At 39.6% G+C, this 12,667-nt stretch overlaps 1 protein-coding gene across 24 annotated transcripts in view; it reads right to left on the bottom strand.

The window, feature by feature from the left end:
* Window positions 1–12,667, bottom strand: part of TCF4 (transcription factor 4) — a 336,832-nt gene that overhangs the window by 46,415 nt on the left and 277,750 nt on the right. For all 24 annotated transcript variants that reach the window (XM_036010176.1, XM_036010179.1, XM_036010175.1 and 21 more), the window contains 2 exons: window positions 7,907–8,012; window positions 4,230–4,363 (listed from right to left, as the gene is read on the bottom strand). In XM_036010176.1, the coding sequence (XP_035866069.1) occupies window positions 4,230–4,363; window positions 7,907–8,012 (240 nt within the window). The remainder of the gene's footprint in view (window positions 1–4,229; window positions 4,364–7,906; window positions 8,013–12,667) is intronic.

Raw genomic sequence — 12,667 nt, 5'->3', positions numbered from 1 at the left:
CCTTTCCAAGTTCCCGAGAATGCCTTTCAAATGTTTTAATTTCATGGACCTCTTTGTGTGACCAGAAAAATTCCTTAGGCCACCTGCTAAGCTCATTTCTAGCTGCCACGGACAGAATGCTCCAAGCAGTCCATGAAACGGCTCCCAAAGAATGAGGCAGCAAGGCCATTCCCCAGTATGGCTCATCTGAAACTCTGAACAAGCCACAGAACACGAAACTTAGAAGGGCTATTTCTTCTCAAGAGCTAGAGACTATAATAAAGTAGATTAAGAGAAACAGAATAAGGAAAAAAGAAAACTAAAGAAAAAGAGATGGTTTCAGTTCTGTTTCATGCTGAGTTTCTGAAGAATTGAGAAACTTTATAAGTCAGTCCCAACTATGCAAAAATCAGAGAAAAAATGATGAAAACTATTTAAATAACTATTAATAATTCCAGAATGAAACAGAAAAAAGATGATTATATCAGTGAGAATTTTTTAAGCCCTTAAACTTGGTATAAAATGGGCGGTAATTTGGGACTTGACAAGGGGTTAATGCTGAATTCTTAGACTACACAGTGAAGTTTTTTCCCACAGATTGTAATGGGGAAACCAATACAATTTGCCTAAATCAGTTATTTTTTAGAGACTCATAGAAAATAAGATGCTGAAAGCAATCAATGAGATTTATTACCAGATTATTTTATGAGGAAAACTATCATGAAACCTCCTGTCACTCAAAGTCATAGTAAATACACCACAGAGAATATTAGTGACATGTGAAAAATGGCTCCTGTAGAGCAGTCAGGGACCAAATATAAAAAATCCCTTTAGTCTCTCTTAGTCCAGCTGTCAGTGCCGCCTGCCCTGTTCACTGCAGAGCAGGAGGGGAAGTAGTGTGATGTAGTGTTACGGCCTTACAAGCCCACTATTTATTTTTACCTATAGCAGCCACTGAAAGTATTTTTGGAATCTCTTTGGCAGAAGTGTTGAAAATGTTTCCCTTAGTGGTGTTTTTATCAATCTCTGGGTTGAGATCTGAAAGATTGGAAAACGATAATAATTGGCAGCACACACTGAATAAAATCAGCCTGTAGGGTATGGCAGGGTTTCACAACCTTGGCACTACTGATCTCCTGTGCCAGGTAATTCTTTACTTGGGGTGGGGTGGGGGGGGTTCTCCTGCACACTGTGGTCTTTTCACCTGCACCCCTGGCCTGTAGACACTACATTCCAGTCACAACTACCACCAGTGTTTCCAAAAGTTCCCCGAGGGGCAAAATGACACCCAGTTGAGAATTTCCAGGGTTAGGGTTTATGTTACAGAAATAAATACATAAATAGAAGACAGTAGAACCTCCTTTGTATTAAAATTCCAGACTCCTAGGACCATGTCACTCTGCAGTGCGGAGACCGGGCCCCTACCATGCCAGACAGCAAAGACTCCATCCTATTTTTACAAAGAACTCTGCCAAGTTGTTGCAAACCCAAATCTTCTACACCGCCATGCCAAAGCTCAACCACAAACTGCATTCTTCTGAATGCACACTCATGACACAGCAGCGACTGGCCGTGGGGTTTTGCTGCAGAGGCTGAAACTGTACAAGGAATTTGGAAAATCAGAACTGGTGACCCTGCAGTTGTCAGTGAAACATGTGGATTTTAGGTTTTATAACAACACATTCTCTCATAACATGGTATAAAGGGGAGCTGACAGTGATGTTTCTAAAACATTTTACCTTTAGAGACAATATGAATTTGGCCATATTACACCCAAAATAATACAAGGAAAGCTCTCTCCTTTCCCTCAAACCGTTTCTTTGTTCCGTATGGCACTGGTCAAAAGCCACAGGTGAACGTTATAAGCAACTACCATTATTTTCAAGTGAAAGCACACTAACTGCCTAATATTACTCAAATTATTCCCAATCACCTGTCAGATTTTTAAATGTCACTTCAAAATATTTCTGAACGGTTCTGAAATTACAATCACTTGATATAATAACTCAAGAGTTCCCCCATCAATGAGAAAATTCATTAGGATACACTGCCAGAGACCTATTTCATTCAGCTTAAAAAAAAAATAAAACTCCCCTGGCTGGCGTAGCTCAGTGGATTGAGGGCGGGCTGTGAACCAAAGTATCACAGGTTCGATTCCCAGTCAGGGTACATGCCTGGGTTGCAGGCCACAGCCCCCAGCAACCACACATTGATGTTTTTCTCTCTCTTTCTCCCTCCCTTCCCTCTCTAAAATAAATAAAATCTTAAAAAAAAAAACAACCTCCTAGCCTCTGAGATCTGCTAAGTGATCACGTTAAGAATGAAAACCCTGTGTTCTGTGGTGGATGAGAGGCCGTACAGATACAGCAGCTGATGTAATTTCCTGGGTCACTCCTTCCAAATGATCTTTCTTCTTGGTTGACAATATCACTTTGGCTCAGCAAAACTTTTTCAAAATGTGTTGGTTTCTTTTCTAAGGTGACAGTTTTATATATTTGAGTATATTCTGAAGATACCTTTCTTGTGCAGTGAATATGAGATAAAAACCCACCTACATTAAAATTCTAGAGCATGATAGGGAAAGAAAAAAGAAATATAGAAGAAAAATAAATGTAAGATGGACAACTCTTAAAAGGACTGAAATAACAACATATTAGCATAGTGCCAAAATCTTTTATGTGTAATCAAAACTTCCCTTGTGCACAGGACACACGTAGATTTGATCACGAGTTCCTTAGATTAGTGGAAGATGGCGATGGAGAAACAGCACTGTTAGCCAAGAACAAATTCTACTATCGTAACAGCAGTATTTCTCTAAGCTTTCACTCTGATGCCTCCAAGCAGAAGGTGGGAGAAGAGGACACATGAAAGCAAACCATCCGCTATTTACTGAAAATGCGCTGAAATTCGAGATAGCCTGTGATTTACACATTCCAGTTTATGAGATGATCTAGAAAGGCCAATCCCATCTTCATCATTTGTCTCTCCTTAATGGAGAGGTTAGCTGACCACACAGTGTCTCTGTCACTAGAACTAAATAAATAGGTATTTTCAAGAATTTTAGGAATCTTAAACATCTGGGATGCTTTGGGTTGTTAGATCAGGATATAAGTCACCTTTTCTACATCTCTAGCAGTTGAACAAAAGAGAGAAAAGACCATGGAAATCTAGAAAATGCTACATTCTATGTCAGAACAGAGAAACGTAAATCTGGGTATTAGAAAAAAGGGACAACTTAAAAGATGAAGACAAATGATATAAATACCATTAATTGTAAGTGGACTTGTCATAACCTTTTCCATTTGCTGGATTAGGTGTCCACACAGTTTTAAAGCTACGTTACTGCACAAGGGATGCAGTCCCATCTCATCTGCATCGGAGAACTAACTCATGCCCTAGAAGTACTCTTTCCTCCATTTAGTGACGGACTTGAATTCATGCGTGACTCTTGGCTACAGCTGTTTTCGAGGCTGGAAAAATATCAGGTGAGCTGCTTCCTCTGGGATAAAGAGCAACAGTACAGTGGATGAGTGCAGGTGATGGGCAGAGTGGAAACTTCAGTAAAAAAGAGGAAACACGGGCAGCATTCTCCAGTTTTCAGCTGGAGGCAGCGTGAGGCAAAACAGAGTACCAGTAGGAGGTTGGAGGGTGTGGAATTAAAGCTAAAATACGGGAAACCTGGAATGCACTCTATAATGAAATCCCACGGCTGCTGTTCCTGATGGGAGTGAGCAGAAAAATGAACTCTTCCCTCCCAGCGTGGCACAACAGGCCAACGCGGTCTCCAGCGACAGAAGCCGTTCAAGGGGAAATGGAAATATCCATGCGTGATGTATCGCCTGGCCTCAAAGTCTACTGTCTGTCACTCTGCCCCCTGCAGTATATCCTTCAAACGATAGACAGCCTGAACAAACAAACAAACAAACAAACAAACAAATAAGGGACAGCCACTACTGAATTCTGCAGCTCAAATATAGGGTGTATTTATGTAACAAAGGAAGCTGATATTGTGATAAAGAAAGCACAGAACAAAACACAGTTAACAGAACAATGCCCAGGCGATTCTGAAAGGACTTACAAAGGTGATCTGATCTGTTAACATCTTTGACCACGATACAACTGTAAGAACAATGGGTGTGGACTAATTTCGCAGTCATTGGCGGAGTCCTTGAGCACACGCAGGGGAAGACAGAGGATGGGATTTAACAATGGAGCTGTCCCATCCCCATCACCACGTAAATCCGCCTTACCAAGCGCTCGTGTGGATGCAGGCTACAGTAGCTGCTAGACTGCGGAATATGAGAAGAATTGCCCAACATTCCTCCGTAGCCAGGCTGACTCATCCCACTGGAGGAGCTCCAAGGGTCACTGCTGTGATGGCCATCTGTAAAGGACAAAGAAAACGGTGACTTTTCTGAGGCAGTCAGCCTTGCCTCACAGAACAGAGTTTTTTCACTGACTTGAAAATGCCTTGTCTGCCCTACACGCATCCTTGTGTTGGTTAGCTGGTTGCATCAGAAGACAGTCATCATTATTTCTTCCCAAATGACTCTACATTGCCAAACAAACATAAATATTTAACACAGTAAAATGTCCTCAGTAAAAATACAACCATAAAGGAAAACTAGAACACATTACTACACGGAATCACGTCGAGTCAGCAGGGGACCTCATGTTAAAGGAAACATTTCTTAAAAGTATTACAATCTTTTTTTCCTATGAAAACTAACTAAAAGTTAAATTGTTCCTACATTTTGGGGTGAAAATAAAATACTCGAGACATTATATAGTTGACCCATTTACAAATTCAAAAAACATATATTGAAATAAGTAGTAATTAGAAAGAACATATCTTCAAAAGATTGAATTTCATTTTAGTAACAAATGCAGTAGACGGCACGAAAGGTGAAATTACATTATGACACAGGGAAGAGGAAGCTCAAATACATCCTTCTGGGTTTGTTTCCTTTTTATATTTTGGGCGGTATGTAGTTCTACAACTGTCTTAAGCCTTCAGCAGCAATTCAAAGAGCACGCACATATCATAAGGTGGATGTTACACTATAGTCAGTTTTGAGAGTCTCTGGATTTTATACAATTATCTAATAGTTTAAAAGAGGATTAAAATAATATGAAAATTTTATAGAGTCTTTTCATATTGAGTCACTCTTTTGTTAATACCATATTAAAAACACTCCCACAAATTCTTTTCATCCTCTGGGCCTGCTGGACTAGACGTTACTATGAGAGACTGTTCCCGTTTGCTTTAGGTTTCTCCAGTGAAGGGGGTGGGAGTGGGGGGCAGGACCCATGTCACTGCTGGGTTTGTTCACTTTCCACCTTTCAGTGGAGGAACAAAAATCATCGAGTGCCAGATACGTAGCAGGTCGCCAGCTAGGTGTTAAGTCTACGGCAGATACGGTTTCGTGAAAATAAGATTATTTTCACCCTGCATTTTACGTAATAAAGGGCGTTTGAAAGTTTAGGCAATAGGCAAGTTAAATCTGACACTACGTTTCATGAGGCTTTCCCCGCCCCGAGATTATGAACTCAGAAATTAGAATTCAGAAAACTGAACTAGTGCCAGGGCAGGGAGGAATAATCTATAGATTTCTTAAAAACTGTGCAAGCAAAATCAAGTCTATGATTTTGATAATTTGAGAGCTGTAACTAGAAGATGGAAATTGAAGTTAAAAATAAAGAGGCCGCAGAGCAGCAGGCTGAACACACGGCCCTGGCAGTCTCGGAGTGTCTCTCCCCTGAACCGCACGTTTCTTCGGGTCCGGCTCCCCGCGCCACCGGGCGCCCCTCGCTGGCGGGTGCCGGTGTGGGACGGGCCGGGATGCCCCGTTTCCGGGGTCACAGTGTGAACACCTGAAACTCTCAGCAACTTATTCTTCATCCACTTCAGATTTAGTCCTGAGATTGAGGAGGTTTAGATGTCACCTTAACTTTAAATACAAAGTTCAAGACCACTAACACTGCAAGTAGATGGCATATATGACAAATAAATTGAGAATATATATCATTGAACAGGAGCCTCTTGAAACATTTGACAACATGAGGCACTACATGGAAATACATTTAGGATTTGTTAGCATAGAACACTTAATTCAATGCAGACTTACAAAAATACATATTTTACATAAATTATGCTTTTCGCAGTAAATTAATATTTATCATATCCCATGATCTTGGCATAGTGTTGTTTTAAAAGAATAGAAGTAGACATGTGCAAATTAGTTGTGCTCATCATAAATGTCAACTCAATTTTTTTTTTTGCATTTTTGGGTGTTCATATGCAGAAAAGAAATTTTGTTCCCCATACTCTGCATGGTCTGTAGGGAGAAGAACCTATTGTTTTCATCTACCCGATTCCTCTAGTGCGTGCGCACAATTTAAGTAAGCCACCTTCGTGATATCAGGTAGAACAATCTATCCTTTTGTAAATTTTCTCAATGAAAATCTGCTTTGAGGGATGAAGCTTTGAGTTCACAACCTCTAGGAGCACTGGGAGCACAGTTTCACCGACTGGTCCCCAAAGCGGGAGCTGATGCCGAAGTGGCTGTTGTTTACAGCCGAAGAGGATACGCCTTTTGTACCAGCACGGAACACACCCAAGTGGCATGCCCTGGTGTGCCCCTTTGAGAGTTACACCTAGGACAGGTCACAAGATAAAGGGCCCCTGTGCACACGAGCTCCATTATATGTGGAACGAATTCTCCCTGTTCCTGAGGGACCCATTCGATTCAATTTTATAGATTTTCCATGGAATTTCACATGTGAGGTAATAACCTACAAGAGCTAACACTCTGCAGGGAAAAAAAATAAATCCACTTAATTGGAATGATTTTGCGTGTGTCCACTGTAACCTAAGTGAGACACCAGGCTGCTCCGCTGGTGCCTGCTGCCCCACGTGCACCCCCTTCCCGTGACATGGCCCTTCCTAGAGCACCACCAAGAAGGAAATCCCGTGGCACTTCGCCGAGGGCACCCTCGAACAGGGTTTGCACTCCCAGGCAGAAAGAGGTCAAGTTCTGCATACAGGGGAGGTCTTGGTCAACTGCATGTCTACATTTCAGAGTGCGAACTTGGTAAAGGAGCATCACGTTGTGGCAGTGAGTGCCATGGACGCATCAGGAATGGAGCCTCAGCTGCAGCCCCCAAACCCTCTGTTCCTCCAGCAGCTGCTGTCGTTTCGGCCATCTTGGTCTTTCTTCCAGCTGGAGAAAGGGGCCTCAGAGACCACCCCTCTGTGTGCATTTAATCACAGGTGCTGGCCAGGTAAGAGAAGGATGAAATATTCCATCTCCCACGAAGCTATAATTCTCTACATTTGTCTGGGGAAAAACTGGGTCTTTCCCCCTACATCAGTTAGCACAGGGGGATAAAACTTTTGTTGTGTAATGAAGTAATATTTCAGTCTTTGTACAGGCCACTTCATCTACCCAAATGAGACTCTTGTTCTTACCTATAATAATAAGTGGCTAAAATTTTTATATAAAGTTATTCATAATGACAAGTTACTCCCAGATGGCTAAATCTAGGATGCTCAAAATACACACTGAGCCAAAACACTTTAAAACTTACATACATGCTCTTCTTAGGGTGAGAGGATGCTGAAATCATCATGGAAGGTGGTCCTCCAAGAAGCATTAGTTCTTTAAAAGCGAATAAACCAGTCTAATTTTAACTCATTATTGTTCAAGGGGCTTTCATTTTAAAAACATCTTAGTAAAACTTTAATTAATTAATTAATGAGTCATGAATATAATCCTAAGAAGAGCATGATCTTCAACATCCTATACTTGCCTAGTATTCTATTTCTTGGGGACCAGTTCAGCAGTCATCTGTCCCACATACGACATGGAAAGGCCCAGGAAGACGCTGGCCAGCAGATGTGCCATTGGGGGAGGTGATGTCTTACCTTGCATGAAGAAGGAGCTAGGGAAAGTGCTGGCTGCTGGTTTGGAGGAAGGGTAGCCTGGCGAGTCCCTATTGTAGTCGGCAGTGCTTGCTGACGGAGCATAAACCTGAGGAAGGAGAGGCAGTTTAATTTTGCTGGCTGCATTGACCAAAGTATCTCAAGGTCCATTACTTTATAAGAAGCAGGCACAGAATGCTAAATTTCTATTGCATGCATTCTAAACCTGACGAAAGCCTAGAAACACTGCTCCTTTCAGAAAAACAAACGAACAAAAAACCCTCACCAAAATGCTCATTATATTTTTGTGAATGGGAAACCAGGTGTGATATTTTTCGGTCCCAGGCAAGAATACTGCGAACCATGTCTAGTCATAAATGTTACATAATGCTGGTAGAGTGGGCCTGGGAATTTAAACATCCTTAAAAGAACAATAGACGGCACAAGAGCATGTGAAGGGTAAAAAGAGAAAGATGTGCATCAAGCCTTTTCTTTTTAATTTTTTAATTTTTCATTTGCAGTTGACATTCAATATTTTACCAATTTTACATTTACAGGATCGTGGTTAGACATTTATACAACTTACAAAGAATCCCCTTTTACTCTAAGCTTTCAATTAAAAATTTCACTTTTGAGAGACAGAGGAAACAAATGCACCGTTCAAACCACAGAAAGTGACAAACATATCTTGGAATATTAAACTGCCACAGTGCCGGCTTTTTGCAGAGATGCCTGGGGAAGGCCGCTGGAGCCCGGACCTGCACAGACCACCACGAACCCATGTGGATACGAGCAGGGGGGCGCAGCCTCCTTCGCAGTTCTTATTCTGTCTGTGTGCGCAACAAACTGTGCCAAAATCCTAATTTACTTACATTTGTTTACTAATGCTCATGAGACTTGGGGAAACGGGCCTTTATAAAAATAACCTGGGTTATTTCTTGTTTATATTTCCCTTAGAGATGACAGCATGCTGGAAAAGCATAAATTCATAAGGTATAGTTTAACTTTAATTGGTTTTCCCTTGCCTTTTTTGGCTAACTCTAATTTTTTTAAATCCCCGTCCTCTTTCGCTCCAGAAGTCCCTCTGTCCAGATGGCCGGAGAGACCGAAACACTGTCATCCTCTTGATGAAAATGGATACCTTCCTGCCTCCATTTTGAAGCCGGCAGCGGCTCACGGAATTGGCAGGGAGCCTGCAGTGATATTCACAGGTCACAGTACAAGCAAGAGAAATTCACCAATAAAAAGGCAATGGCAGGGTTACCAGAAAAATAACTCCCATTTTTTTTACGGTGCACATCAAATAAACACCCTCAGAAAAATTATATAATTGCTCTCAGAACACCATGAATCACACACTAAGCATTAATACGAGGGTTAGGATTTCACAAAGGATAGGTCCACAGAGACAGATGTGGAAAAATATGCACACACATACATACATCAAATAAACGCTACATGTGCCCCACGGTGCCCTTGAAAGTCGGGAGGTCCTGCAGCCTGAACCAAACAAAAGAGACCCCAGAAAAACCCATGTGCACTGCAGAAAACAAGGATTTTTCCTACGTCATGGAGGGAGATAAGCCCTACATTTCATGGGCTATATTTCATTATATTTTTATATGTTCTTCATATTTTAAATGTACAAACATCTATTAGCTTCTACTTTCAAAGGGCTGACAATAAAGGGGAAAAATTTTCAAGCATCTTTAAGGAACAAGGAATAAAACTTAAGCCCTGATCCCCACATAAATCAATACTCTAAGTTGTGTGAAGCAAAGCCCAGTATTTTCTTGAGAACTATACTACTAGCAGTTTCGGAAATACTCCTAAACGAATTTGGAGGTCTTGAGAGTAGGTTAGAAAGATGAAAGGAAACATCACCTTGCAGAACAGGGGAACCTGAAAACTACGTCATCTCATGCTGAGGATGGAGTGAATGAATGAACACGATACGACCGCAGTACATCCACCGGCTACCAGTCTGACAGCTCTCGGGCCAGCCAGTGCGAATACAAGCTGCGTGGGCTGTGTGTTATCGCCAAATTTCAGAAATTAATACATTTACTATGAAACTGAAAATAAACTCTCACTCACTATTAAATCATTTTGTATTTTAACTCAACTCAAATGTATCATTCTGGGATAATAGTTTAATTTTAATTACATATTCTACTACATTACCTTTAAATATGTACATTATTATGCCAACACCTTTTGATGGCTCCTACAAAGGCTGGCCTCCCCTATCAATTTGGGTAGAATGATTTCGTATTTCTTTTGTGAAATAAGGACAAATCTTTGGTAATTATGTGTATAAGGAAGCTACTCTGACTACAAATTATGATCAAGCTGAAAGATCTATGGGTACGATCACTCACTCCAAATTCATAAATGCTGTCTGCATGAAAGAGGCACTAAAACAGTTCTTAGGAAATCTTATGTTATCCAATTTGTTTTTCTGGAGTTGTTGCCAAATGAAAACTCTTTAGACAAGATGAAAGTCTTTATTAACAAGAACTGGACCATTGTTTTCACAGCTTTTTTTAAAAAAGGCAACTTCTCCATGTTTTATACATTTTCTTTACATCATAATTTTAAAGATCAGGTATAATGCCATTTATACTTCATCTTTGTCACTGCAAAAGTTGTTTTTAAGGTAAGTGTTCTATATGTCTGTTTATGTTAGTGAACATCACATAAAACTATTATACTTTTAAAGTAGAAGAAAGCAAACAATTTATTTGGTTCAACACTCCTGCCCAGATTTTTAACTATGAGAAAATTCAATGAAGAAATGGTCAAAGCAACTCCTAAAGATACACAACTTGACCAAGCTATACAATTATCAACTGTTCCTTATTTTCCACTATTGAAAGGTTACCTCCTTTAAAAATGGAGGTGGAGGCATAAGATGTTATTTACGAAAACAGAGTGAACATAATGTTCATACTTCAGTTATCCTTAATGTTTTAATCTTTAGTAACCTAGATGACCAATGGGCTGATTCATTATTTTTAGATCAGTCAATTATTTTGCCAATTTCTCAATTAAAAGACTTCAGAGTATAGGTTTCCATAAGGTATTTTACTAGAGATACTAAATTCAGTAAGGAAAAACTCACATCATTTAATTTTAATTATTACTATTCTAGATTAATAGAAAAACAACTTATATATTTGTTAAGTATGATAGGTTTTTATTGAAAAAAGAATAACAAATATCCCAGATATCTTCAAATAGAATCATTTTTAATGACTACCACCAAAATATCAGTCCAGTGAAACTAAAATAAAATTCTCCAACTGTAGTTCCGTCCATTGAAATGACTCCACCAATGAAAGATGAGAGAGTAAAGGAAAACAAAATCTACACTTAGTTCTGCTCTGGTAAGGTAGCTTAGGTCAAGGTGTCTTTGGCATTCCAATTCCTCCCATATGAGTAACAGTAGAAGTGAGAAATTTTTGTTGCAAAACTGGAACTGGGGAAACTTGGAAAAAGCTCATAGGTAACAACTTTTTAGTTTATTCAATAAAGGTTCAATAAAACCTTCATGGAAAACTAACAGCAAACTAGCCAATATACGAAGTAAACACCCTATCTTTTTTTCTTATAATCTTGAACATAAAACAAAACCATACATACAAAAATTCTGAGTTTAGCGAAGCTCTCTAGATAACATTAAACCCTGAACTGATAAAAATAAGAAACCTTTTCATTTCAAGTTTACTTTTTGTTGTAGTTGGAGAAGTATTACTATTGTACACCAGTGCCCTGCCCAGTGGTCCTGATTATCTTCTGTGCAGTCATCCGAGAAACAGTAACATGATCATTCTTTTAACCACAACCTCTGCCTATCAGAAAAGAAAACTAAGCAAAAGAAGAAATTAAGGCAGTAGAATGAATATCCTACTTTTTCCTCTTGCTGTTTCCTACTTATGTATCTTGGCTTACCAGTTCACTTACGAGATTTAAAATATAACAATAACTACTATTTGTTTAGGGTCTTTTGTAGAATAGCTTTTGTGCTAAGAGATCCACATATAGGGTGAAGCAAAGGTATATTTACAATTGTGAGTACCCTAAAACACAGAGTTTATTTTGTATTTTTATTATTATTGTATTATTATTTTATATAAACAACTGTAAATCTACTTTTGCCCCACCCCGCATAGTATTTCTAATCTTAATGATCACACAAGATGGGTAATACTACCCATTACTATGGGAGTATTATATATTAATATTACCACAGTAATACTACCATTACTATGTTACAGGGCCAAACCGGCCTGGATCTGACCACCAGTCCCACCATTCATTATCTAGACAGTGATGAGCTTGTTACCTTGACCTCTGTGGTTTTAAGGTGCCTACCTGTAAAATGGGGAATGACAGTACCTGCTGTGCAAATTTCTTGTAAGCAGTGAATGATATAATGTATTTAAAGCGACTAGAATAATAATTGGCACATATTCAGCATGCACAAAACCTCAGACAATAGTATTAATGTTTTGCTGTTGTTGTTTTTACTATGTGGACACATGTGATTCTGTAAAGTTAAGACACTTTTCCACGTTACAAATGTAACAAGTGGTGCCCTGACTGGTGTGGCTCAGCTGGTGGACCAGGTCCCCAGTTGGCGCATGTACGAGAGGCAACTGATGGATGTTTGTCTCTCACATTGATGTTTATCTCCCACTCTCCCTCCCTTCCCTCTCTTTAAAAATAAGTAATTGAAACCTTTAAAAAATTTAACAAATG

This window comes from Phyllostomus discolor, chromosome 9 (assembly GCF_004126475.2).
Source record: "Phyllostomus discolor isolate MPI-MPIP mPhyDis1 chromosome 9, mPhyDis1.pri.v3, whole genome shotgun sequence".
Classification (NCBI taxonomy): domain Eukaryota; kingdom Metazoa; phylum Chordata; class Mammalia; order Chiroptera; family Phyllostomidae; genus Phyllostomus; species Phyllostomus discolor.
Note: the sequence above shows the minus strand (reverse complement) of the source record. Positions and strands in the feature narration are given on the sequence as shown.